The sequence below is a fragment of the Eulemur rufifrons genome, chromosome 20, assembly GCF_041146395.1.
Source record: "Eulemur rufifrons isolate Redbay chromosome 20, OSU_ERuf_1, whole genome shotgun sequence".
NCBI classification, from domain to species: domain Eukaryota; kingdom Metazoa; phylum Chordata; class Mammalia; order Primates; family Lemuridae; genus Eulemur; species Eulemur rufifrons.
Window position 1 is genome coordinate 15245914 of NC_091002.1, and position 27326 is coordinate 15273239.

Consider the following 27326-nt stretch of genomic DNA (forward strand, 5'->3'; position numbering starts at 1 on the left):
TAGCCCCTTCCTGCCTCGAAGGTGTCAGGAGGATTAAATGAGTAAATATTTGTACTGTGCTTTGCAGAGAGCCTGTACGCAGTAAAAGTGTGTTAAGAGTGTTAGCTGATGTTTTAGCCAGAAGTCCCTCTGAGGTCATCTACTCTGGCTGTCTTAGGTGAGGCCCAGAGAGTGATCTCAATTTGCCCAAAGCCTCACAGCAGGTCAGCGGCAAAGCCAGGACCAGCCCCCATGTTTCCGACTCCCTGCTCAGGGCCTTTCTGGACCCCCAAGGTGCCCCCAGGGGCCACTGTGGACTCTGCTGGCACCTAACTTTGCTTCAAGGCTGTACCTTGCATCTCTAGCACTCGGTGTCCCTGGTAAATGCCACCTGGAGTTGCCCTGCAAGTGGGTGGGAGGATGTGTCACTAACTGGGGCCTGTAATGGAAATTAATTAGTCCTCAGCAAATGTCTTGAGAAACCTCTTTCATCTGCCTGGGCCCAACACCAGGACTGGGCCAGGTGCTTCTGAGGTCCACTCTGGCCTGAGCCAGTGTACCCCCGAGCCATCTGGCCTCAGGAAGCTGCCACTCATGCCCAGCTTCTGTTGGGCCTGCTGAGTCCCAGCAAAGGGACCCCAAACTGGGCAGCCGAGCCCTGAGGGGAATCTGGCAAGTGCCTCTAGTAAGGGAGTTTGACACGCACATTATTCTCTGGACTCCTCCCAGCAGTTGTTTGGAATTGAAAAGGACACATAAGATGGGAGAACTCTTCCCTCCCATTTCTACCGTCTCAGCCTGGATTTGTGTGCAGGTGATAGACCGTGGGATGCTCTCAGGTGAAACCTGAGAGAGAGTGAGAGGGACGCAGCCCGCGCAGGAAAAGAGCAGCCGGCCTGGGCCCCCGTCTGCCTGAGCCTGGGCCCTGGGGAGCTCTAGAGAGTGGATGGCATCGCAGGCTGACCAGCCTTTGGTACCCGTGTGTCAAGGAGTCCCCCAAGTTGGCAGAGGGCGTAACTTTTGGGGCAAGACAGCTCCCGTGAGCTAAGGGCAGTTCTCCAAAGATGGGGCAGCTGCAAGTGAGCACCAGCCAGTATAGCAGCTGTGCGGTGGGTGACCTGCTTGGTACAGGGGGGCTGTCCAGGGGACCAGCAGGTCCACCCGTCCACTCTCTGGGAACCTCTGGCTACTGAGTGGGGGAAGCAGGTGTGCCCAGCTCTGTGCTGAGCAACGTTCAACCATTATTTCAGGTCACCCTCTCCCCAGTCCCTCAAGGTGGACACGATCATCTTGTTAGGCAGTATGGAGAAATCAAGTGTCCGGATGGACTCCTGACTTGCTGCAAGTCACACAGCTAGTAAGGGGTGGGGCAGGGCTTCAAACCCAGGCCTGACTCCAACACCTGTGGCCTTTCCGGGATTCTGTACTGCATTTAATTTTTTTTCATGAGTATATATGTATATTTGGTGCTTCTTAGTGGGCCTCTTTCCAAGTACCTCTTTGAAAGGTGTCTATCCATTCAAAGTAGGGATAGTCTATCCTGACTTTCTACTTTGCACTGTGCAAACATAAAGTTCATTGTGTCTGACAAAGCATGTTTATCTATTAGATCTCACCTGATCCTCATGGAAAGTTGGCCCTATACACAGAGAGGTGGGCAGGAGCCCTAGCGGGCTACCTGAGGTGAAAGCTTAAGGGATAAGCTGATTTGTCATGGAATGAGCCCTGGATCTGTCATAAGGAAATCTGGATTTGAGATCCCACTTCTGCCAGTTTGCCAGCTGGGTGACTCCGGGCAAGTCATTCTCCTTTTCAGACCTGGGTTTCCTCCTTGGATGAACAAGTCCATGGCTGTAAGCAGCAGGTACCCTGCAGGTGTTTGAAGGATACTGCATATATCAAAGATGTATCGCAGGGCTCTGGTTAGGGGTGGTCAGGGGGTCCAAAACCAAGGCTGACCTCAGCCTTTGCTGAGGAGGCAATGTGCGTGCATGGAGCAGTCTCAGATCAGGGCTTATCTGTAAAATGGTGTGGTGACACTTGCCCTGCTGCCCTAGTTTGGAAGCAGCTCCTTAAACAAGGATTCAAGTACCAGCCTTAGGTCAAACCACATGAAACAACCATTTTTATAGGTCAAACAGTCTGATTAGCCTTTTTACATGATTCATGTGGTTCACAAAGTGAACGATGAGACCCCAGGACGGGAGTGAGAACATGACGCAGGGAAAGAAAGAAGTCAGGAAGCTGTCTTTTGTCAAGAAGGTTACCCCCGAGTGGGGACAGCTGGAGCTTAATCTTGCTGGGGACTTGGGAGGGACAGTGTAGCACAGAACTCGGCAAACTTCTGTAAAGGGACAGACAGTGGGTATTTTAGTTATTGTAGGCCATACGGTCTCTCTTGCAACTGCTCGGTCACACAGTTGTAGTGAGAAGGCTGCCGCAGACGATTTGTAAATGGATGAGTGAGGCTGTGTTCTAATAAAACTTTATTTACAAAAACAGGCAGCAAGATGGATTTAGCCCAAGAGCCGTAGTTTGTGGACTCCTGGGGTAGAGCATGTACTTTAATTATCCCACCCAGGAAGGAGGGAGCTGGGGTATTTATACACCAACTCCCATCAGTCATTGGCTGAGGGCTGCTGGGCAGGTCAGAGAGTTGGTTACTGCCTGTCATTTCCAGCCTGTCATGGGTGGTAGCCCTCAGGCGAAGAAAGGCAGGTGCCAGCAATAGGCTGTTGGGCCAGGACATGGGTGCGGGACAGGGGATGACAGCATTGCTCACTCCAGCTCTAGAGCATGGCCTGTGTGTTTGGAGGGGTACTGGAGAGAAGGTGGCAGGATGAACAGGGAAAACAAGTTTTGCATCGGGCCAGATCACATTTCCAATCTTTCCAGCCATTTTTTTCTTCCAGGCAAAAATCAGCTTCTCCATATTTGGTGGTCTTGTTTGAGTTTTCTACTTCCATGCCTCTGCTTGGGCCATCCTCTCGGCTAGGATGCCCTACCCTCCCTCCTCCAGGCCTCCATTGCCACCTCCTCCAGGAAGCACACCTCTCTTCCCCCCAGTGGAGTCAATCATTCCTCCTTGGCGTTCCCATGGCGCTTCACTTTTCTTCCTCTCCGGCACTTTCTGGCTTCTGTCACTTTTCCACTGCCACACCATGAGCCGCCCGGGTCAGGGACTGTGTGACTCCTGTCTGCATCCCACCCAGGGGCACTGATCCGGGACAGGCAGAGCTGAATCCCCTCTCTTCCTCCTTTTCTCCCTCCCTCCCTTCCTCCCTACTCTTCCTCCCTTTTTCCATCCAGCAGTTGTTGACAGCCAGGCCCCGTTCTGGTGACCTAAGAGAAGCCCAGTCTTTGCCCTCATGGAGTTTCCATTCTGGTTCTAGGGGAAGGGATTAGCCATTAGACAACCCAAAGGACAAACTAATAATCCACAGTCCCTACTGTGATGAGAGCCAGGTATGGCAAGTACAAGGTGCGGGGAAAGGCCATAGCAGGGAGGACTGGCCTGTGGTCAGGGGGGTGGACAGCTAAGCTGAGGCCCGAGGGACGGTGGAGTTGGCCAGCGAAGACAGGGCAGGGGAGGAGAGTGAGACAGGATGCCACAACGCTGGGGACACAGCCTTGGGAGCCAGTGATGGGAGTGGAGGTTGAATCCCAGGTTCTCTGCCTGTGTGGCTGTCTCTCCCCCTCCCTCTCTCCCACTCTCTCTCCCTCCCCACAGCACAGATGGAAATATTAACTATCGTTGCTTCTGTATGACAGAATCATGGGTGGTTTTTGCTTTCTCATTTGTGCTTTTTAAAAATATTTTCCAAATTTTCTACAATGGACATGTCATGGTAAACATCGAGGGCTTCAGAGCTGGAGGCCACACTGCCCCTGGTAGTCATGTGACCTTAACCACATTATTTACCACTCGGTGCTGCCTCTGTTTTCCCCCCGTAAAGGGGATGGTGACAACACGACTTACGTGGCACCCCTCAAGTTCTGATGCTTCACTTCCATTGACTCATTCGAGCTCCACAACTGCTCTGTGAGGCAGGTGCTATCACTGTCCCTATTTATACAGGAGGAAATAGAGACACAGAGAGGCTGAGTAAGTTGCCCCACATCACACAGTGAGCGGTAGGGATAGGGTTCAGATCCAGCTGTCCAGCTCGGGAGTCCGAGCCGAACCCCTTGGCTCTGCTGCCTACCTCACAGGGTGGGGGTGAGAGGACACCCGTCAAGCCCTTAACACAATGCCTGGCACATAGTGCTCAGTAGACATCAGCTTTTGTTATTAGCGGCCATGCAAAGTCCCTGAGGTCGGAAAGGGACGTGGTCTTTTGAAAGCCAAGGGAAAGGAGCATGTGGTCGGTGAGGTAGCAGGACTGGGTCGTACCAGGTCTTTAAAGTTAAAGATCTTGGGCTTGAGTGTAAGGACAATTGGAGTCCCTGTTGGGTTTTTAGCAGGGACGAGACAGACTCAGATTTGGAGTTTGCGAATCTTTGAAGACCTCTCTGGTTGCAGGAGGGAAGAATGGAGCCAAGAGGCCCGCAGATGGTTCTCTCTGGCCGTAGTAGCTCTCTCCAGCCAGACAGGACCGTCTTAGCCCTGAGTCCTCAGACCAGGCTGGGGATCTGGTGTCTGGGCCGGCTGCGTGGGCTAGAGCGCAAGAGACAAAAAAGTAGGAGTGTGTCACCAGCCTGGTCTGGTGATGCTGGGAAGTGCCGCTTTGAAGGCAGGAACAAATTACTCTCCTGGAGACGAGGCTGGGCCAATTCCTGCCGTGTTACATTATTAAATTTGTAATCTTCATTCTAATACTTTCCAGCAGTGAATAAGAACCAAATTTAAAATGCCGGCTTTACATTTCTGGAAGGAAGCTCTTTGTCAAGAACTCTTGAAACCCATAATTTCCCTCCAGAGGTGAATGTCTAAGTCTTCAAAAAAAAAAAAAAAAAAAAGATTAAAATAAAAAAATAAAGGAAAACCACTCCTTAGTTAAAGGTTGGGTGGGAACGGTTTCGACCTCAACCCTGGCCGGGAATGAGGAGGAAGATTCTGTCTGTCCCCAGACCCAGAAAGGGCTCCACGGTGGACGGGGCCTGCAGGAAACTTAAACTCCCCAATCTGGGCCTTGCCAGGGAAGAAAGTGGGAGAAGCCTCATGCCCACCTCGCCCCCGGCTGGTTGGCAGATCTGTTGGTTTGTGAATGGTTTGGTAAATATCGGAGCACAATTCCCAAAGGAATTGACCCACGTCAGGCTCCTGTGAGTTTTTGCTTGGCGAATGTTAGGCCTGGCTGGTGGGAGAATTGGGTGCCGCCTCGGTTCCTGCCCTTAGACCTGGGCAGGGAGGGCCCTGCTCTGGGGTCTCCAGCATTACTGGGCTGCTCCCTGGCCCTCCTCCAGCCACGTCTCTCCTCGGGGGCTGGGGAGGGTGAGGAGCCTGTGGGATGAAGGGGAAGTGCCTATCTGGACTCTTCTTTCTGGGCCTGCTCCAGGTGTGAGGACCCTGGGATTCCCTGCCCACATGGCCCTGAGTCAGCCTTTGGGGGCTGTCTAGACCCCCTCCCTGGTCCATCCTCCTGCGGGTGGACAGATGACATCATTGCTGGCATCCCGAGGGGTGGCCCTGGAGGAGGTGCTGTTTGTACAGGTAGGAACAGCGGACAGATGAGCAGAGTGGGACCCCTCAATATGAGGGTCGGGGGGAGAGACAGGGTGGGCCACGGCTGAGAGCCGCTTCCCTCCTCACTCGGCATTCAGCCATGGAACACTGAGGAGTCTAAATTTGAACCTGTCCTGGCCTTGAAGGTCATTATGAAGACATTTGTCAGAATGGAAGGGTAGGACATATTTAATTTAATATCCTGATTTATAACTTTTAAATATTTAGAATAAGTGTGAGAGCCTTCCTTTGTACTCTTGTCCTGGGCCCCACAATCTTGGAGGGGCCTTTGCGTCATGGTTTAAACTGAAAGTGAGCACAGCCGAGCATGGCCCTTCCCCTCAGGCTCTGGGACTCTGGGCCCTGGCACCGACGTGTGGCTCATACGACGCCTTTGTGCAAACTAGGGGGAAGGCACTTCTATCCCCACTCCTGGTGGCTGAACTTAAAAAATGCTACCTCCTCTAGGGGTCTGCATTAGAAAGAGGCTTTTCCTTCTCCAGTGCCATCAGGGCGTGGCCAGTGGAAACAGGCTGTGTTTCTGCCCGCGCTCCCCCCACTCAGCTGGGCACCTTCAAGCAGGGCGCAATCTGTGTGAGAGTCCCCATGACCCCACAGACCTGAACCAGAAAGGAGCCAGGGGCAAGATCTGAAGGGAAAATGCTGATGCTCTGGGATCCTGGGATACTCGTTAAGTCATTTTACGTTTTTTGTAATCATCCTCATCAGGATAGTAATATTTATTGTGTTTCACATATGCCAGGTCCTCTTAGCACTTTACCCAGATTATCCTATTGAAACATCAGACCAGGAGGGGGTGTGTAATTGTCGTACCCATTGTACAGATGAGGAAACTGAGGCTCAGAGAGGATAGTCCCCTCTTTGTCCCAGGGCCATTCGGTAGTAAGTTCAAACAGACCTGCCTGGCCCTGGAGGCTGGTTGCCTGATCCCTTCCCTGCACTGCCTTTGATCATTTTTAGAAGCATTCTTTATTCAGTCAACAAATATTTACTGGCCCCTGCTCCAGTGTGCTGGGTACTCAGGTATGGTGCTGAGTGGGACCCGGACCACCCTCAGCCTAGGGGGAAAGATATGCAGAGAAGGTCACAAGGGATTCCATCGAGCCGGGGGTGCCGAGTACCAGGCTAGACAGGGGGAAGGTGCCCCAGGCCACCAGGGGTCTTTTATGTTCAGGGAGGAGCTGTCTGTGGTTTATTTATGTCTCATGGGGCAAAGTAGGTGCGTTAGGAGGTGGGTGCAGGGAGGAGGTGGGGCCGGGAAAGAGGGGTGCGCAGGACCAGGCCCTTCTCGAAGATCTGAGTTACCGCATCATCTTCAGTCCTCTTGGGCCTCTGCTGAGACAGGTGGGACTTAATATCTAGCCCCTGCCACCATCCTTTCCGAAGTTAGAAAATCGATAATCGAGAGAGGAAGAAGGGGTCACTCGCGCATTTTGGGGCAGGTTGATTTGGAACTCAGGCTTCCGAGCCCTCCCCAGCCGCTATCCAGTCCCTTTGAAGGGCTCTTTCCACACCTGTGAGTGGGAGAGTCACTATTTATCCTTTTAATTTTTTTAAAACAATATTATGCTTTCGCAAGTTACAAATGCTTGTACAGTTAAACTGGCATTTTCTGAGTGCATACCATATTCCAGATGCCATGCTAAGATTTCACGCATGTTACCTTGTACAGTCTTCAGAGCAAACCTCTAGGAAAGGTCCTGTTGCTGTTCCCATTTTACAGATGAGGAAATTAAGTAACTACCCCAAGGTCACACAGCTGGCAAGTGGCAGAGCTGGTTTCCTTACAACATCCTATATGCTCTGTGTACCCATGGTGGGGTTTTTTGTTTTTTTGTTTTTTTTTGTTTTTTTGGGAAAATGCAGAGAAAGCACACAAAAAGAAATTAAAAGCAACTCTAAATCTGTAATCCAAAAGCATAATGTTTATTTAACCACCGGAGTGTGTGTGTGTGTGTGTGTGTGTGTGTCCATCCGTGCACACACACAGGAACACACAAGTTTAAGCCGAAGCAAGGTCGTACGTTGATACTAGTTTGTAAACTGAAGCCACCATTTAAAAATCACCTTAAAAGGACCTTCACAGGCTGGTCTCCACAGGGACACTGATTTCTAGGATCACGTCTGATTTGTCTGTAGTTCACCAGCTTGGCATGGAAAGCCCAGGGACAGCACAAGGCAGCTCACTCTAATAGCCACGGTTCATTTTTGTCCCTGCTTTCTGCTTCTGTTCTTGTAAAAAATTAAATAAATAAAATTTAAAACTGACAGACCTCCCCAGGATTTTATTCCATGCTTGGCCCTGCATTTAAATGCAAGAAGCAGAAGGCTTGTACGCTATAAATAGCCCAGGCCTCTTCTGAACAGTGGCGGAGAGAATTTGTAGGTTCTGTCTCCTCCCAACCTGGTGACCTGGATTACTTCCTTCCTGCAGGGACTGCTTTCCTCGCCACCTCCTCTGTCCATCCTTTGTGGAGCGGAGCAAGTCCCTCTCTGCAGATGTTTAGTGAGCACCTCCACTGGGCCGGGCACTAGGCGCTGGGCATGCAGACTTGAGTGAGACACTAATCCTGTCACAGCCTGGGGTGGCAGAGGGCAGATGTAGACACAGACATCTACAAATGAGAGTTTTATCTGATGTGGAAGCCCAAAGAGGGGTCCCTAGCTCTGGGAATCAGGGAAGACTTCCTGGAGGAGGGGATGCTGGAGTTGAAAAAGGGAAGGAGGAGAAAGGAGCCTGGGGAGGAGGTGGTCCAGGGGAAGGAGTCTATGGGACCAGGGGTGTCCTGCTTAACACAGAGTCTGGCCAGAGCAAGCCTTCGTTATTATGTTTCTTGAGAGTGTGTCCTGGGTTCCTTTAGTGGCTTCTGTGGCTTCTGGAATTCAGGAGGGTGCTCAGCATGTCACTAGTCTGTGATGCTCAACCCGCGGTGCACATGCTTTCCTGTCCGCAGCCGGGATCCTGAGCTCCAACCCAGACCCACCAATTACAAAGCCTGGGTGGAGCCTGGACGTCTGTTGCTTCACAAGCTTCCCAGGTGACTCTGATGTTCATCCACACGTGGGATGCGCTGTGCTGATCCTGTCTCCCATCCGGGGACCACACCCCAGTCCTCACTCCAGTCCCCCAGCTGAGTGGGAGCTTAGTCTCTTGGATGCCTCTAGTGACAGGAAAAGGGCTCACGACCTCTCAGGGGGCTCCTCCTTCCATCCACCGGCAGCTGCACTGCAGAAAGTCCTTTCCCTGTGCCCGGAGTCACCTTCGTCATTAATCCTAATGCAACGATGATACTGACAACCAGCATTTGTACAGACCTTTGTTGTCCGCAAAATACTTATTTGATTTGGGAGGCAAAAAATTCATAGATTTAAAATTCAGATAGACCTAGGTTTAAACACCCCCTTTCTTTTTTGTGCTGCCCTGTTAGCTGTGTCCTTAAACAAATGACTCAACTTCTCTGTGTCTCATTGAAAGGATTGACATCTGTTACAATTGTGACATTAAGTGTGAGATGGCCCAGTATAGTAGTGAGGCACTCACTTCATAGTAATTTATTATTATTGTTACTAATAGTAAGACATTTGCATGGTAAAGTCAACATTTGAGAGCTTTTTACTGAGTGCTTAATGTGTGCCCAGCCCTACTACAGATGATGGGGTACATCGTGAAAAAGTTCATTAATGACAGTCATTGTTATTAGTGTTACTAGTATCATTTGATCTTTACAATACTTTGGGGGCAGGTGGTAAAATCACTCATGTTTTGCTGATAGGAAGATACAGGTCAGAAAGGTTGGGGCTTCTAAAGCCCACTCAGTCAGCTCTTAAGACATGGAAAGGGGATTTATTTATTTATTTATTTATTTTGAGACAGAGTCTCTCTCTGTTGCCCAGGCTAGAGTGCTGTGGCGTCAGCCTAGCTCACAGCAACCTCAAACTCCTGGGCCAAGCAATCCTTCTGCCTCAGCCTCCCGAGTAGCTGGGACTACAGGCATGCGCCACCATGCTTGGATAATTTTTTTTTATATATATATTTTTTTAGCTATCCAAATCATTTCTTTCTATTTTTAGTAGGGACAGGGTCTCGCTCTTGCTCAGGCTGGTCTCGAACTCCTGACCTTGAGCGATCCTCCCGCCTCGGCTTCCCAGAGTGCTAGGATTACAGGCGTGAGCCACCGCACCCGGCCGGGAAGGGGATTTAATCCATGCCTTCCATCTCACACTCTTCTCTTCTCCCCCCTTCCACGGGCTTCTGCGACAGTTTGTATGTAAAGGAAAGAAGAAAGGAAGGCAGGGAGGGGCAGACCATTGCGCACAGAGGTAAGGGGCTCCCCTAGCCTTAGCCTCCGTGGTTCCCACTGTGCCAAGCAGTTTAGGGACAACTGTGCAGACCTTTCTCCTCTCCCTCAGCATTCCACCAGAGAAATCTAGTTATGATGCTTTTGAACATCTTGCAGGCCACAAGGAGTCCTCAGGGAGCATTGTGTGACTTGGCTATTCCGCCAGCTCTCCTGGGGTTGGGTTTGTGGCCGCAGTGTGGTCTGAGTCCGCAAATCTGCCCTGGCGGCTGCAGGTGCAGCCGATACCTTGTCTACCGTCAGCCTCCACTCCACCCTGAGTCGCTGCCCGGGGCCCACAGTGCGGCTTCCCTGAGTCGAGGCCTCATCAGATCTGTTGGGTTGAAGACTGGCCTGGCTGGGCCCTGAATGTCCCCTGCTCTCGCTCTCCTTCCCATCCTCAGAAAGTGAGCAGGAGTTTTTGGTTTTCTTGCCCAGGGGAACTGGCTGTTCAGCCTGATCTCTCTCCACGGGGTGAAAGGCCCTGCCCCCGGTAAAGAAACCTCAGGCATCAACAAGGAAATGAAAGAAATGTACAAGATGTCAAGTTACGCTTCCTTCCCACAAGTCTTCTCTGCCAGAGCGCCCTCTAGCACACCCTCAGCTGCTCTATCCCTGTCTCCTCTTTGGGGTCGTCTTCATTTATCAGGCACATCTAATTTCTAGTGGCCCCTGACAGTGGAGAAACCTTAAGTTGGGAGTCAAGAGACCAAGTTCTAGGCCAGCTCTGCCTAATTAGAAATTTCTGCAGTGACGGAGATGTTCTGTACCCGCACTGTTCAATACTACAGCTACGAGCACGTGTGGCTGTTCCGCACTTGAAATGTGGTCGGTGCAACTGAGGACCGAATTCCTTATTTTTTTGAAGTTTAATTAATTTAAGTAGTTAGTGGCTGCCGTATTGGGCAACACACCTCTAGACCCAGCACTGGATGTGCTGAGCTGTGAGACCTTGAGCAAGTGTCTTCCCTGCCCTGGGAAGATGAAAGGATGTCGTTGGAGAAATCAAAAGAGAGGCTGCCTGGAATAGAGACTTTGATCTGGGAGATTCCAGCTCTGCCAGATACCAGCTCTGTGCCTCGGTTTCCTCATTTGTAAAGGGATCGTAATTACAGTCACCTCACAGGGTTAAAATGAGGTTTAAATGACATACAATTCTACAAATGCCCCATCCCCAGTAGGCTCTTGACAAACTGTAGGAGTAGTTTTAGCCATTATACCTGCCTATATTACCCTCTTGCCTCTTTGGAAATCTCTGACGATTCTTGTTCTTGCTCCAAATGCTTACTTTCAGGGCTGGAGTTCATAACCTTGAACCTCTTGAAATTATATACAAGTTATGTCATTGTGCATCTGTATTTTTTTTCTGGGGAAAACCAAAATTTTTCTCTGGGGAAAAACAGCTTCCAGCAGATTCTCAAAGAAGTTCAACAGGTTTAGGCACTGTGGGAGGGAAAGAAACTGGTATTCATAGTGCACGTGGAACAGGACTGCCAGTGTTCCTGTCCCTACCCTGCCACCTCCAAGTTTGTTAAACTTCAGCTTCCCCATCTGTAAAGCAGGGGTAACGTAGGATGTATTTCACAGGCTGCTGTGGGGATTAAGTAAACGAATCCACGTAAAGTGTGTAGCTTAGCACCTGGCACCTGTGCCCAGTGAATGTTGGATGCTTTTATCATCACGTCATCATCACTGTCGTTTCCATCCGTCATATGCCAGGCCTGGTGCAAGGTGTGTCTGTCTCCCAGAGTCTGCCCTCCCCGCCTGCCACGTCCTCTTGAGCCTCATCTCACATTGCTAACCCTTGCTCTGTCTCCTCTGGCCACTCTGGCCTGGTTGTTCATCCAATGTAGCAGACTTAAGTCTGCCACGAGCCCTCGTGTTTCTGTTCCCCGTGTTGGGAATGCTTTCCTACAGAGAGCCACATGGTTGCTGCCTTTACCTCCATTGGGGCTTCACCCGCGTGCCATAGTGAGGCCTCCCTGACCACTCTGTTTCGGAGAAACACACATCCTTCCACCCACCCACCGCTTTCTAGCATCCTCTTTGTCTTTTTGTATCTGTCTGGCCTAATGTTTGCTTGCCTCTCCTAGAATGGGGCTTCAGGAGGACAGTTTGTTTTTTCTTATTTTGTTTCCTGCTCTAGGGCCAGTGCCTAGAACGGTGCTTGACATATAGAAGGTTCTCAAAAACAGACCTTCATGAATGAGTGAATAAATGGGTGAATGAATGAATCTCATCTAGTCTGAGATGGGCTCCTGTAGGGTTCCCAAACTCTGCAAGGTATCTCCTATGTGATATTTTCAATCAACAAATAATCCCTGTACCTTCCTCTGTGCCAGGTTAGGCCTCAGGTTCTAGGGATAGAAAGATGAATGAGAACATCTCAGTTCTCGTGGAACTCACAGGCATGTGGGTACGGTTCTCTTCCGAGCACTTAGCGCAGTTGTAACTATGCAATTGTGCTGCCATCCTGTTTGCCGTCTGTCTTTCACCCGAGACCGGAAGAGCTCGCGGAGGGCCCCTATCTGTCTTGTTCAGTGCTGCGTCCTCAGCACTAGTACAGGGGCCGGCACATTCACCTGGTGTGTGGATGACAGATACAGGGTCTAGCAAGATAGGGACCAGCAGAGGGGTCTGTGGATGTATCAGGAAGGAGCAACTGGCCCTGCCTGGGAAAGGGTGGGACAGAGCAGGGTGGGGCAGATTTGCAAGGGAATCAAGGAAGCTTCTGTCCCTTGGCAGCTTGCCACTCTCACTTGGCCGACCATGAAGCCACTTGGGAATGATAGGAGGGTGGTAGCTTCCCCACCCTCAGGAGGCTGGGTGGTCCTTCTATATTTCAGCTTCTGCCTGAGCTTCTGTCCTTGGAGTTAAAAATAGGCAAGGATGGGAGCACAAGGACATGCTGTCCTTCTCTGCCACTGAGCAGTGATTCTGCTACCTCTTCTCAAAGGGGGCTGTAGGAAAGCAGGTTTGAGAAGCCAACAGCTTAAAGAATTATCCCTCCCTACCCCCTTGAGGACAAGCACAGACTTCTCTTTCCCCAATCTGCCAGGACTCTAAATGAGCTGTGGAACGTCACAGCTGGAAGAGCTCTCTGGGGGATGTGGACATCTGGCAGGAAGCCCATCACCCTCCAGGCCTGGGACCTTGGCAGACATCACGAATCAATCAAGGCCCCCTTTCCTGGGACCATGGCAGGTATCACCAATCAATCACGGCACCCTTTTCTGCCAAGTCCAGACACAGTCTAAGAATTCTTAACACAGGGTATTTCAGGCAACAGCTCCCAGAGTTGGCAAAAAAGAGAAAACCTATTTATCATCCCCAATCTAGTCCATTCGCCTCATGGTAGGAAAACTGAAGCTCAGAGAGAGGCAGAAACTTGTCTGATGTCACACAGGAAGGCAGTAGTGGGGCTGGGACGAGACCCAGGAGTTCTGATTCCCTGCCAAGGCTTTTTTTTTTTCTGTCCTCTGTTACATCCTCTTTCCATCAGAATTAAAGTTTGTATGTGCAAAAGAAGGGCTTTTAACCTGTAGACTGCAGGACCCGCAGTTTTATGCACCATATTGTGTGTATGTGCTGGCAGATCCTTTTCTAAGGAAAGAGAGAATAGATTTCATCAGCTCTCAAGAGGTTCCTTGAACAACCAAGAAGGTGAAGAAATCAGAAAGGACAGTGAGTAGAATGTGCTAAAGTCTTGCTACTCAATGTGTGGGCCACAGACCAGCAGCACTGGCCTCACCCAGGAGCTGTTAGAAATGCAGAATCTCAGGCCCCACTCGGGACCTACTGGATCACAATCTGCATTTAACAAGATTCCCAGGTGAGTCATCTGCACATTCAAGTTTGGGAAGCACAGACCTGGGTTTTATTCAGCCTTTGATTTCTGCATGGCATACCTGCTGAGTACCAGCAAGTGCTTTGCCAGTCTGGACAGACGTGGTCCCTGCCCTCATTTGAGAGAGTGGAAAGAACTGAGTTGCCTTAGCCAGGATGGGGCCCAGCTGCTCTGCAACGCTGCTAAGGCCAAGTCAAGGCAGGTGTTTGTTTAAACTGAAGATAAAGCGTAGTGCTTCCTATTCAAGGAGTATGAGACCCCAGCATGCATTAAGCAGGTGAGTGGGAGGTTCTTGCTGGGAAGCCTGAGTAGGCTCTGGGTTAGCTGCTGTCCTGCAGAGAGGACTGGAGAGAGACTGGATTTTAAGCAGTTGTGGGATGTGGATGAGCTGAGCTGGAGTGACAGGGGGTGTGCTGCTTGAGGCCAGCGTCACTAGCAGCCTCTGGTGCTGGGAACGCCTTGACTAAGGTGTGTTTGCTCTGGTGAGTGCTGGTGCCAGGTGGTTCCAGCTGGTTCCAACTGGTCTTAACTGATCCTGGCTCGTTCTCCTGGGTCTGGTAGGCTCTGAAGGAAGCTGGCCATGCGTCAATTGAGGAAGGTGGTGGTGGGGAGCCTGAGGCTTGCGCTGGTGGGCCTGGGAAGAAGGAATTCCATCACCCCAACCCCACCGCATCCCCCACATCCCTGCTTCCCATGTCCCTACTGCGTATTTTTATCCGTGAGCTTTTGTGGGGATACGAGGGCACATGTGTGTTCTGAAGATGACGTGCCTAACATCCAAACTGCACAGCTCGGGCCTTGTTTGGTCTTTACAGCAGTCTTCCTGTGCTGCCTCTGCTTGTCCCCACGCTATGGGCTCCTTGACTCTCTGGGGTTCAGAGTAGAATAAGGGTTAACAGCCAGGGCCAGGAGATGAGATAGGGTGGAAGTGTGTGTGTGTGTGTGTGTGTGTGTAAGCTTTTGAAGATTTAATTCACATACCATCAGTTCACCTGTTTAAAGTGCAGTTCAGTGGGTTTTAGTGCATTTACATAGTTGTGCAGTCGTCACCACAATCAACTGTAGAACATTTTTGCCACCCCAAAAAGAAACCCTGTACCTGTTAGCAGTCACTTCCCATTCCCCACTCACTCCGGCCCCTGGGAACCACTGGTCTGCTTTCCATCTCTATGGATTTGCCTGCCTTGGGTATTTAATATAAATAGAGTCATAAAATATATGGTCTTTTGTGTCTGGCTTCTTTTGCATAGCATGATATCAAGGTTCATCTCTGTTGTAGCGTGTATTAGTACTTCATTCTTTTTTATGGCTGAACAATATTCCATTGTGTGGATATACCACAATTTGTTTATCCATTCATCTGTCAGTGAACATTTGGGCTGTTTCCATTTTTTTATTATTATGATTAATGCTGCTGGAAATACTTGTGTTCAACCCTTTGTGTGGACTGGATGGATTTGTTTTGCGTTCTGTCTCTCTACCACTTGTTTTGGGACTTTGGGCAAACTGCTTCAGTTCTCAGAGCCTCAGTTTTCTGAGAGTTTCTGGGAATTGGGAACACTACTATATATCTCAAGAGTATTGATGATAATAGTGGTTCCAATTTACGGAGTGCCTTTATCTTACCTTGACATTCACTGTACAGATGTTATGTCATTGAATTCAGCCCCACAAGGGGCATGATAGGATTTATTTCACAGTTAATTTGGATCTGTGTTATAAGGGGCTAACATGCTACTTTGTGATAACAAATCATTGGTGGCTTGAAGAGTTCTCTTTCCAGCATGTGTGCTGGGGAGGGAGCTCTCCATGATCCCCTATACCTTTGACATTTCCTCATTAGTAGAGGCCGTATTTCTTTCTTTTCCTTTTCTTTAGTACTTAAAAATAATTTTTTAAAAAACATACATGGAGAAAAGTGCAGTGGCTGGAAGAGTCCCTCATGGTTCCATCATTCCTCTGTCATGAGAACAGCATGTTCCAGATAGGGCTTTCTCTTTTACCCTGTCCCACAAGGATTCATGCAATAGAGCCACAGCTAACTTATAAAGGATGTTTAATGTGAGCAAGAACTAAACCTTTGTTCTGTAAGCCCCTGAAATTTGGGGGTCATTCATTATCACAGCATCACCTAGTGAGAGCCAACTAACACATTTAATCCTTACAACAATATGTGTGGTGGGTTCTATTATTATTTGTATTTTACGAGGGAGCTTAGGCTCAGATAGGCTCAGGAACTTTCTTTAGTTTACTCAGAAAGTGGCAGAGGGATGCTTCAAGTCCCAAACCCAGTTATTCTGGCTCCAGAGCCTGTTCTCTGAGGAAGCGGAAGTACGTGGGCTGTGTTTGGTGAATGATGAGTAATCCAGTGTGGATGGAACACCTGGTAAGTGCATCACGTCACACTTGTAGTATAGGTTTGGGGCAAATCCTGGAAGTCTTGAATGCTGTGTGGATTGTGAAGCTTCCCGGTGCCAGATGGAGCCATAGACTCAACCTTTTGCCCACACCCAACCCCTTCCAGAGCTTGTTCAGCTTGTTCCTAGTGCTGGTGGGAATGGCTCCCTGGGGAAAGACATCCATTTGTGGGGACAGTGAATTGTCTTCCTTCCAGTGATTGCTGAAATGCCCCTTCTTTGGAAAGCCTTCCCATGTTGGCTGGAACGGAGTGAATGACTTTCCTCTGACCACCCTGCTGAGTGCAGGACCTGCCCCCACCCCAAATGCATTTGCTCTACATCCAGAAATTTTTGTCCTTAATCTTTGATTCCACATTTTTGCCTTCTCTCTCTACGTGTTTTCCATTAGTCAACATAACCTTGGGTTGTACCGGAAGGTAGCACTTGCATGTACAATGAAATCTTAGGATTTTATTTGCAATCAAGTATAATTCAGCATCGAAACCATTCTACTTACAACGAGACCCTGCCTCTGCCTCCAGTACTGTATTAATTACCCTCTCCTTGCTCCCATGAAATTCTGTGTATCTCTCTGCCCTTACATTAGACTATGTTGTAATTATAACACCTTGTGTTATAATTGCCCCTTTACTTGTCTGTCTCTTCTGACTGGGAGCTTCGGCAAGGTCTGGGTTTAATTCATCTGTGTTATGAGTCTCCAGCACAGGCTATGGCACTGAATAGGCAATTAGTAAGAGTTTGTTGAATGAATAATAATTGCTTATGTTTCATCTCCCCTCCCCCCTCCACTACCTGTAAGCTCCTTAAGGACAAAGACTGTGTCTTATACAAATCCCCAGTGCCAGGAAAAGCATGGCATAGGAAATGAGCTCAGTAAATGTATATTTTGTTGGATAAGTGAAAATAACATTTCCTGCCAGGGGCAGAACCCTTTAGAGTTACAGAGCACATTCGTCTATATCACCCAGTTGATTCTCTCAAAATCTTCCCTCTCCCTCTTTAGTTTTCTCAAATCCTTATCATTTGCCCTTTGCCACTCTTGCTTCCACTCATTTCATCTCTGTGTCTTTATGATCTTTCCCTCTTCCTCCTTCAAATCCTTTTGGAAAACTGTCCGAGGCATTCATCCCACCCCACCCTTACTCCCAAGTGTAAAGCAGCCTAAAGTGCAAAAATTGCACTGTGGTCTGCATTGAACCAAACTCATGCTCCCACTTGACGGCTTTGCCATCTTGGATAGGTTCATTAACCCCAGAGCTGCAGCTTTCTCTTCTGGAAACGGAGACAGTACTTACCTTTACTGGTGGTTGGAGGATTAAGCAAAGAGGTGAATCTCAAGCACTTCCCGTAGGTTACGGTTGAACTCAGTAAGTGGGAGTGCCTGTCTTTCTGGGAAAGGCTGATTCTTTAAGGGTGGGATTTCGGGTGTCAGCAAGCCAGTGGGAAGGAATTGTGGTTTAAAACAGACACAGGATGAGGAGGCCCGATTGTTCTGAGATCTCCCTTTCTTGTGGGCCCCATCTCTGCACCAGGCAGGCCCAGTCCTCTGCGCCTGGTCAGCACCACGGACAGTTCCTACAGCCTCTAGCTCTTCAGCTACTAGACTCAATAGCGTCCAAGAGGCCTTCATTTGTAAGTCATACCTTTATTGTATGTATCACCGAGGGAACTAAAACGTGTCAGAATTTAACTCTGACATGCCATGGGTTGTCATTCACATCTCAGTTTCGGAGATGTTGAAAAATGCTTGTCTTAGAACCTGTGAAATAATGACAGTTTATTAGAGGTGATAACAGTGAGCAGTTGACTGTGGCCCTTAGAAGAGTTAATAGTAATAGCGAGCATTTATTGAATGTCAACTGTGTTCCAGGCCTTTTTCACTCCTTCCTCCCCTATCCTAGGTGCTGTCTGCCCTCTATAATTCTCTTAACAAAGATTACATTTGGGAAATATAAATGTGAGACAGGTATACAGTAAACCAACAGTCTTTCCACCATTCTTCTTCCCAAAATATTCCAGTCTTGAGCCTCACTTCTTCAGAGCATTGTGTCCTGCTGATTGATAACTGAAGGCATTAACCTTACGGTCCACGTCATGGTTAACGCATTTAAAAAGCATTTCAGATACATATCCTATGACCCAACAGTTGCACTCCTAGGTATGTGCCCAGAACTGTGAACAAATGGTCACCAAAAGACATAAAAAATGTTTTTGGCAGAGCTATTTGTAACAGCCCCATAAAGGAGATTACCCAGATGCTCATCAGCTATAGAATGGATGAAAATTATTTTGATGTATTTGCACAGTGTACTGCAATAAAGCCATGAGAATGAATGAACTTCAATGGAACAATCAACATGGATGAACCTCACAAACATAATGTTGAGTAAAGAAGCCAGACACTAAGGAATATACACTAGATGATTTTATGTATACAAAAGTACAAAATAGGCAAAACCAATCTGTGCTGCTAGGAGTTAGCATAGTGCTACTGTTGGAGGGGAAGTAACTGGAAGTGTGCAGAGGGCTTCTGGGACATTGTTAATGTTCTGTTTCTTGATCTGGGTGTTGGTTCCATAAATGAGTTCACTTTGTAATATTCATCAAGGTATATATACTTACAATGTGCACTATATAACTGTAGGGTTTTCTGTGTGTATATTACACTGCAACAAATAGTTGTTTTAAAAGCGCCTTTTTCCAGAAGAGAAGAGAATGCTGAGATGTGTGTGTGCAGAATGATGAGTAAGAAATTTGGGGGGTTGCTGGTCAGATGGGATATTTAGAACAACTCAGTGTGAGTAGAATGCAGAGCATACTGGGGAAAAGTAAAAAGAAAACGAGGCTGGAAACGTAAGTTGGGACCAGGTCAGAAAGACAGTGTGTGTTAAGCCTTTGGAGTTTATTCTGCAAACAGTGAGGTGCCATTGGAGGTTTTTGATCAAAGAGATGATGATGTGTGCAGGATTGAGGTTTGGAAGGCTCATGCAGGCCACGGGGTGGAGAGGAAACCGGTAGAAGAGGACACTTGGGTAGTGGGGACACCAGTTAGCATAGAGGAAGAAACCGAGTCGCAGAGGTTAAGTGACTTGCTCAAGATCACACAATTAAATAGAGTAATTCAGGCAGTCAGGCTCCACCGTCCGTATCTGAAGATGCGCCAGAAGTATTAGTGAATAGGCCGGGCGTGGTGGCTCACGCCTGTAATCCTAGGACTCTGGGAGGCCGAGGTGGGCGGATCGTTTGAGCTCAGGAGTTGGAGACCAGCCTGAGCAAGAGCGAGACCCCATCTCTACTAAAAATAGAAAGAAATTATATGGACAGCTAAAAATATATATAGGAAAAATTAGCCGGGCATGGTGGCTCATGCCTGTAGTCCCAGCTACTCGGGAGGCTGAGACAGGAGGATCGCTTGAGCTCAGGAGTTTGAGGTTGCTGTGAGCTAGGCTGACGCCACGGCACTCACTCTAGCCTGGGCAATAGAGTGAGACTCTGTCTCAAAAAAAAAAAAAAAAAAAAAAAAAAAAGAAGTATTAGTGAATGGCTGTGGACTGTGAAAGAGCGAGGCATTGGCAGTTAGGAGACCTGAATTCTGATACCGACACGGTCATTGACTCGTGCCCCTCTTTTGGTTTCCGTTGCACTCTATCCGGTGAAGGTGTTGGTCTGGGTGATCCCTAAGTTCCCTCCAAGTGGGATCTTTGATTTTAAGGGAAGGCAAATCCGATAGCTCTAGGGAGGAGATGGGGAAGGTAAGGACCCCCACAGAAGTTTTCAGGGTTTGTGCCTCCACAGCCTGTCCCTGGAGACACAGCCAGAGGCAACACTAGCTCTCCGGAGGCCTGAGTGCCTGCAGGTGTCTCAGCCTTGATTTTCAAATGGATTTCAAGACCCGGGCAAGGGAGGCCTGTGAGGCTGAAGTCACTGGGAGTAATGAGGCCAGGGAGAGGCTGACGGTGGAGGAAGAAGAGGCAGCAGTCTCCAGGGTGTTTATCTCAGAGGGACAAGCATGGCAGCCGCTGTGGGAAGGGGACGCAGTGAGCCGCAGGCCTTGGTGCTTCTCATCCTGGTATAACTCGGAGCTCTTGTGTCTGGGGGAACTTCATAGGCTGCTGTATGGACTTGGAGTGGGCACTCACAGTGATGGGATTAGATGCTGGTCAGTGACATGGTCAGGGAGCCTGGGGACCTGGAGCAAGTCATGGACCCTCACTCAGCTTTGAGTGTCTCATTGGGAAGACAAAGTGGATAATGCCCATCTTCAGTGAAATGTCGAGGTGGGGAATGGCTGTGTTCTCTCCTCCCACCACCACAATCCCGGGATCTCTGGTGGTTAAGAGTACAGGATCCGTTTCCGCACAGACCTTGGTTTCCAACCTAGCTCTGTCTTGCCTGGTGTAGCCTTGCGCAAGTTGCTGAACTTCTCTGAGCCTGTTTCCTTATTGTAAAATTAGGATAATAATACTTTTGGAGCTACGGTGGGTTAAATTATATGTATGATAGTAGTTGGTACAGGGTAAATACTAAAACTAATGGTATCTGCTCTTATAATTTATCATTGTCAGTTTATTATCCTGTTCCTTAGGAACACTTGCTTTTGGGAGAAGACACATCAAACACATTCATACGCAGGCATAAACTACGGAGTAAGATTTACTTGTTTTCTTTATTAGAGAATTTGTATTTTTCTTGGCGATACGTCCTAAAGTCAGTTAGAGTAATCACACTTTAGTGGGGATGGGCAGCGTGGGCGCTGTCCCTGGTGCTGGATGGCAGTGAGGGAGGGGTGAGCTTGCTCTGTAAACACAGGCATCGGCTGGGTCAGCCGGCTTGTCTCAGGGCAGGTTTCCCCAAGGTAGACCCTGCGATGGGATCCGTGTGCAGGCGGTGTATGAGGAAGGTGCCCCCAGAGGAGACTTAGGGGGGAGGGGAGGCGCCAGACAAGGAAGGAGAGAGGCCGACGAGGGTGTGCTCTCAGGCAGATCCCACAGATGTGGCCCAGCCTGTGTGTAGGTGGCCCCAGAGCCCGTGTTAAGCCTCGGAGTTGTTCTGACCTGAAGGAAAGGAGATGAGGGTCCAGTGAGTCTTTGATGAAGGGGCAGGGCAGGGAATAGATAGCGTCATACATTTCCAGACACTTCTAGCTCTGCCTTTGGGGGGTGGGAGTGGGCTCAGTAGCCCAAGGGAAGACCCCTCCTCCTCCAAAAACTACTGTGGGTTACAGGTACTGACGGTCAGAAGCCACCGCATGCTAAAGCGGGAAGGGAGCAAAGTGGTGGCATCTTGTTTACTACGGCGGGTTGAACAAGGATCTGTTTCTGGTCCTAGTGGAAAATGCCTCTATTAGGGTACCAGCAAGACAGTTGGTGAGGGCACATTTGGGGAGCCCTCTCTCTGCAGTAGCATGGCTCCTTTTATTTAGCACCTACTGCGTGCCTGGCACTGTGGTGAACTTTCTGGCATTTAACCCTCTCGACACCTCCACAGGGCAGATGCCATCCACTTGCCTGAAGTTTTTGTACCTGGGCCATCTGGTTGCAAAGCCAGGCTCACCTGTGTGGGGGGCCAGGGGTGTTGCGAGGCTCAAACAAGGGACTCGATGGGAAGTGCTTTGAGGGCTGCAGAGTGCCCCGCAGCTGTGAAGCAAACCTTTAGGGGATCGAGTCGTTTGTCATCTCCTTTGCTCCTCCCTCTTCCGGGAGAAACATGTCAGACCCAGGTGGGTGGGAGCAGTGTTGGGGATCCAGAGAGCAGGGCCTAGTGGGGAGGCAAGAAGCCCAGCAGGTGTCCACCGCCTGCCTGCCAGGTGCTCTGTCGTTGTCTGTATCCCCAACAGGGAGGGGTGTTTGTCCCCGTACACATGACTGCACTTGTGTGTGTGTGTGTGTGTGTGTGTGTGCGCGCGTGTAGGGACATCTCTATGTCTGTGAGTCTGTGTTTCTGAATGTGCGTGTACCTGTTCCTGTGTCACTTTGTGTCAACTCTGAGACTTCTCTGCGATGCACAGAGAAACACAGAAACAGTGGGGGCAGGGAGGCTGCAGGTGCCAGTTAGGGAAAGAACAAATGGCGGAACGGAGAGGGGGGTCAGAGACCCTGGTTAAATCCATGCAAAGCGCTCGACAGACAGTGTGACACGTAGTAGGTATTCAACAAATGGTAGCTGAAGAGGAGGAGGAGAAGTGATTTGGAGAAGGCTGCAAGGGAGAAATGAACTCAAGGGGGAGAAAAAGCACACGTAACTGAATCCACCAGTAATCAGAACTCATGTGATACTGGTGTTCGGGGTGGGGGTGGCAGGTGAGGTCAGGGGCCTGAGGAGGTTGGTGGGTCGGGGTGGAGACTGAAGCTGGGCAGCCACCAGCCACCAGCCACTCAAGCACTAACCAGATGGCTCATCTCTCTGTCCCCCTCCCACCTGTATCTCTCTCCCCATGTCTCTTGGCCCCTTTGCCCAAAAGGGGATAGCCGGAGGCTGAAGGGGGCCATCCAGAGGAGCACGGAGACAGGCCTGGCCGTGGAGATGCCCAGCCGGACGCTGCGCCAGGCCAGCCACGAGTCCATCGAGGACAGCATGAACAGCTACGGCTCAGAGGGCAAGTGAGTGTGGGGCCCGCCAGCCCTCCTGGCTCTTGCAGCCCCCTGTGGTGGGGGGTGGGCATGCCTGGGCAACACCTCTCAGAGCCCTGGGTCAGCCTCAGGCTCAGGGCTCCCGGGCCGTGCCCATCTTCAGAAAGGAGGGAGAGTGAGCAGAGCACGGGCTCCAGTGCGTGACCGCCTGGATCTGAATCCTGCCCCACCCCTCTCCTGCTGTGTGACCCTGGGCAGGTCACGTCTCTGTGCGATAGTTTCCTCACCTGTAAAATGGGGATAACAGTACCAATCTTATAGGGGTGCTATGAGGATTAAATATTTATAACCATTTAATCCTGGGCTAGTACTTACAGAGCACGGGACAGTGTTTGCACAGACGTGCTGCGTGTCGGTGTCGGGAAGGCAGTACAGAAGGGGCTGGAGAGGGGTTTTATTGTCATGACCCCGCTTTAGTTTCTTAAGTCCCAGCTGGTTTTTAAGCATACATATTACTGCTCGATAAAGGTGTCTCCTGTGCACCAAATCATTAAACAGGAGTGCTGCCCGGCTCCCCGTGTTTCTCTCCCCTGGCTGCATGTCAGAATCCCTGGGGAACGTGTTCAAATGCAGATTGCAGGGCCCTGCCGCACCCGAGCTGCTGAATTAGTCTCTGGGAGTGGAGCCCAGGAACTCCATTGCTGAAAAGCTCTCTGAAAGAAGGATGAATCTAGACTAGCGGTTTCTTATCTTTATGGACCCCTTTGAGAATTTTGGGAAAGCTTTGGGCCTGCTTTCCCCCAACACACATACACACACACACACGTACTCTAACACATACACACTCATTCTCACACACATGGTCACACAAACACACTCTTCTCCTAACTGTAGGAGGTTCCCACATTCCCCTAAAACCATCCATGGATCTCTGGCAAAGAAACTTTCATCCAAAGCAACTTCCTTACTGTAGAGATGACTAGGGCACTCAGAGAGGTTAAGGCGCTTGCCCTGGATCACACAGCATGCTAATAAGTCTGGAACCTGGGAGTCCTGACTCCCAGCTGGGGGTTATTTCATGATATCACATTGCTTCATGGCCCCAGCCATCCTCTGAGGTGGGGTGGGGGCTAGAGGTCAGTGTCACAATCCTTGTGCACATGAGGAGACTGAGGCTTGGAACAGTTAAGTGCCACATAGTCCAGTCCAGCAGTCACTAGACATACGAAACTACTTAAATGTCAGTTAGTTTAAATAAGATGAAATACTGTGTTCCTCTCTTGCATTAGCCATATTTCAAGGGCTTGATTGCAACACGTGGCTAGTGGCAGCCCTATTGGATGGCATGGAACATTTTTGTCATTGCAGACAGTGCTGGCTGAGTGGCTTGTGCAAGGGCAGACGCCCAGCCGGGGAGGGGTAGGGCTGGGCTCAGCCTCCACCCTTTGCTGCCCTGCCTCTCACCAGGGGGCTCCTCCTGGTCGAAAGCCTTCCCCACCCCAGCCCCTCCTACACTGGGCATCTCCGGCCACAAGAATGGCCTCACCTCAGCAGATGCTGCTGTTCCACTCACCTAGCGAGACTTTCCAGTGGGCGAAAAGAGGAGGACAATGGGAGGGAGAGGAGCAGGAGGGAGGGAGCCAGTGTTTTCTTGAACTTGAGAAACATGGCAAGGCAGCAAAACCTGGCGGAAGATATTCTCAGTGTTTGGGAAGCAGTGGGTCCCTGCTGACAGACGCGAGTCTCGGGGGAGCATGAGGCTCGGCTCCTAGTCCTGGCTCTGCTGTTGACCCCCTGGGTGGTCTTGGGCACATCTGTGGGCCTCTCTGAGCTTTGGGGGTGGGCAGTAAACATCTGGTTGGCCTCATGGGCAGATGTGGAGGACCAGATTATGGGGAGGGCAACCAATGTGGTTCAGTGAGCAGCAGCAGGGAGGCTGCACCTGTGTTCCCGTTTTACAGAAGTGGAGGCGAAGGCTCAGAGAGGTCACATGACTTGCCCAAGGGGCGCATCCGGGGAGAGTGTCATGAGGAAGAAACAAGGTGTCGCCACACATGGCAGGTGTGCGCACTTGTTACCATTTGCTGTAATGTGCTGTAAGGGACCAAAGAGTCCAATTATGTTACAGACAGGTTCAAAGCCAGGACTCAGGAGTGAGATAACCCTGGTTTGTGGCTCAGACCCACTGAATCAGAATCTGTATTTTAACAAGACCCCCAGGTGGTTTGTGTGCACGTTAAGGTAGAGAAGCCTAGGGAACACTGACCATGTGCAGGCGGTGCGCTAAATGCCTGCACGTACACGGGCTCATTCCATTCTCTGCTGCTTAGCAGCTGTGTGGCTTCACCTCTCTGAGCCCAGTTTCTTCTATAGAAAGGGGACGGTGATGGTACAGACACTCATAGAGTATTGTGAGGATTAAATGCGGTAATAAAAGTAAAAGCACTTTGAACAGTGACTGGCACCTAGCAGGCACTATAATTATTAGTTGTTATTATTGTTTGTTAATTAAGTGACTATTAGTTAGCTGCTTGCAGTCAGTTGTGTTCTATTGGATATAGTGAGCCACTGCAGATGTAATTGTATCTATAAAGTGCCAAGCACAGAGCAAGCCCTGAATAAATGTTAGCTGTGTTGATTATGATTATTAAAAGGTTTGGGGTGGGTGTTTTGAGCCCCGCTGAGGAAGAATCAGGTGGGTTGGAATCAGGTGTCCTCCCTGCCAGGTCCAGCAGGGAGGATGGTCTTGGCTTCCTGAGAGGGGCTGAATCTTGGTGGATTCCAGCCAAGTGCTGCCACATGCCCCAACACCTAGGCAAGGAAGGGACATAGAAGGGACAGGTAGGGACATTGAGAAGGGACAGCCTCTTCCTTGTTCTGCAGGTATTTTGAGCACTGGTTGGACCCAGGTGCCAAGCTCTGATATAGGAAGGGATGCGACTGTCCTCCCCTCTCCCCACCCCCTGGGCGTCTGCCAGCCCAGCTGGGGCTTAGAGGGAGCCGGCCTGCCTGAGCGGCCCTGGTACCGCTGGGCATATGTATTCCTGCATGCGGGCACAGGAATGCTCCCATGTGGATGTTCATTTCAGCAAATGTGATTGAGCATCTACAGTGTGCCAGGCAGTTGAGCTGGGCACCTCAGTGACCCTGCCCTGACCTCCACGAGCTTTCAGTCTAGGGCACGGACCAACCATCCAGCAGTGTGGGGAGACCTGCAGGGGACAGGTATAGAAAACTTGGGAAATGCTGCGTCCCCAGCCGGGCCTGAGGGGTGGAGAAGGAGTGCACGTGGGTTGGGCCACTCTGTCAGTGAGGATGTCCTGGGCTCCAGGTTGCTGAGACCAACAGCCCGTGGCTTCTGCCTTTGCTATTCAAAGTGTGGGCCACAGCTGGGCAGCACTAGTGTCCCCTGGGAGCTGGTGAGAAATGTAGAACCTCAGGCTCCGCCCCAGACCCACTGAATCAGAATCTGTATTTTAACAAGACCCCCAGGTGGTTTGTGTGCACGTTAAGGTAGAGCAGCCTAGGGGACACTGACCATGTGCAGGCGGTGCGCTAAATCCCTGCACGTACACGGGCTCATTCCATTCTCACAACCACCTGATGTTAATGTCCCCGTTTTACAGATGAGGAAACGTGAGTTCAGAGAGGGTAAGTAACTTACCCAAGGTCACATGGCTAGTAAGTGGCAGAGCCAGGATTCCAATCCAGGTATTTGGAGCCTGCCCTCAGTGATTATACTCAGCTCTTTCTCTGATTTAATGTCGCATCTATCAAGATTTCTGGAGGTGGAAGTTTCAAGGATGGTTTGGTGGATCGAGGATGCTGTCAAGGACCCAGAGTCCTCCCATCCCTCCCCTCCACAGGGCTCAGCGTGTCGGACCAGTCATGTCTATACCCGGGGGCTGGGGAAGGGCTTCCTTTCCCTGAGCCCTTTTCTGCCTGATCAAAAATTAGGGTTCTGTGTTTTAAAGATGGAGAGTAAGCCAGCCAAGCCACCAGAGCAGGCCCATGTCACTCAGACAAAGGGCAGGGGATCAAGTTCAAGGGCCCTGAGAAAGGGCCACGAGAACAGGGACTCCCTAGACATACCCCCCACCCCATCCTGAGACTCTCCCTGTTGACTGTCTGCTTTAGTTTGGGTTTTCCCAGAACCAGACCTGAGCCATGGATTCCAGTGCAAGCGATTCACTTGGGAGGTGATTCTAGAAAATAATGGCGGAGCAGCATGTAAGAGAGAGAGGTAGGGATGCATCCAATAAGGCAGGCTGTAAGAAGCCAGCTACCCCAGGGGGCAACCAGAGCTTGATCCTGATGGGGAACTCTGGGAGCCAGCCTAGAACCACGCCTGAGAGTTACCCCTCCGGAGGCAAGGGAGCTGGAGTATTTACACTACGGCTCTCACCAGTTACTGATTGATGGCCGCTCCCTGTTAACTCTCTGGCTCTTCCTGTGGCTAAATGGGCTCTGGATGTTCAAGTTCTTCAG

General features: G+C 50.1%; 1 protein-coding gene across 2 annotated transcripts in view; it reads left to right on the forward strand.

Annotated features, from left to right (window-relative positions):
• Positions 1 to 27326, forward strand: part of RIMS4 (regulating synaptic membrane exocytosis 4) — a 48998-nt gene that overhangs the window by 9712 nt on the left and 11960 nt on the right. For both annotated transcript variants that reach the window (XM_069496131.1, XM_069496133.1), the window contains one exon: positions 22730 to 22868. In XM_069496131.1, the coding sequence (XP_069352232.1) occupies positions 22730 to 22868 (139 nt within the window). The remainder of the gene's footprint in view (positions 1 to 22729; positions 22869 to 27326) is intronic.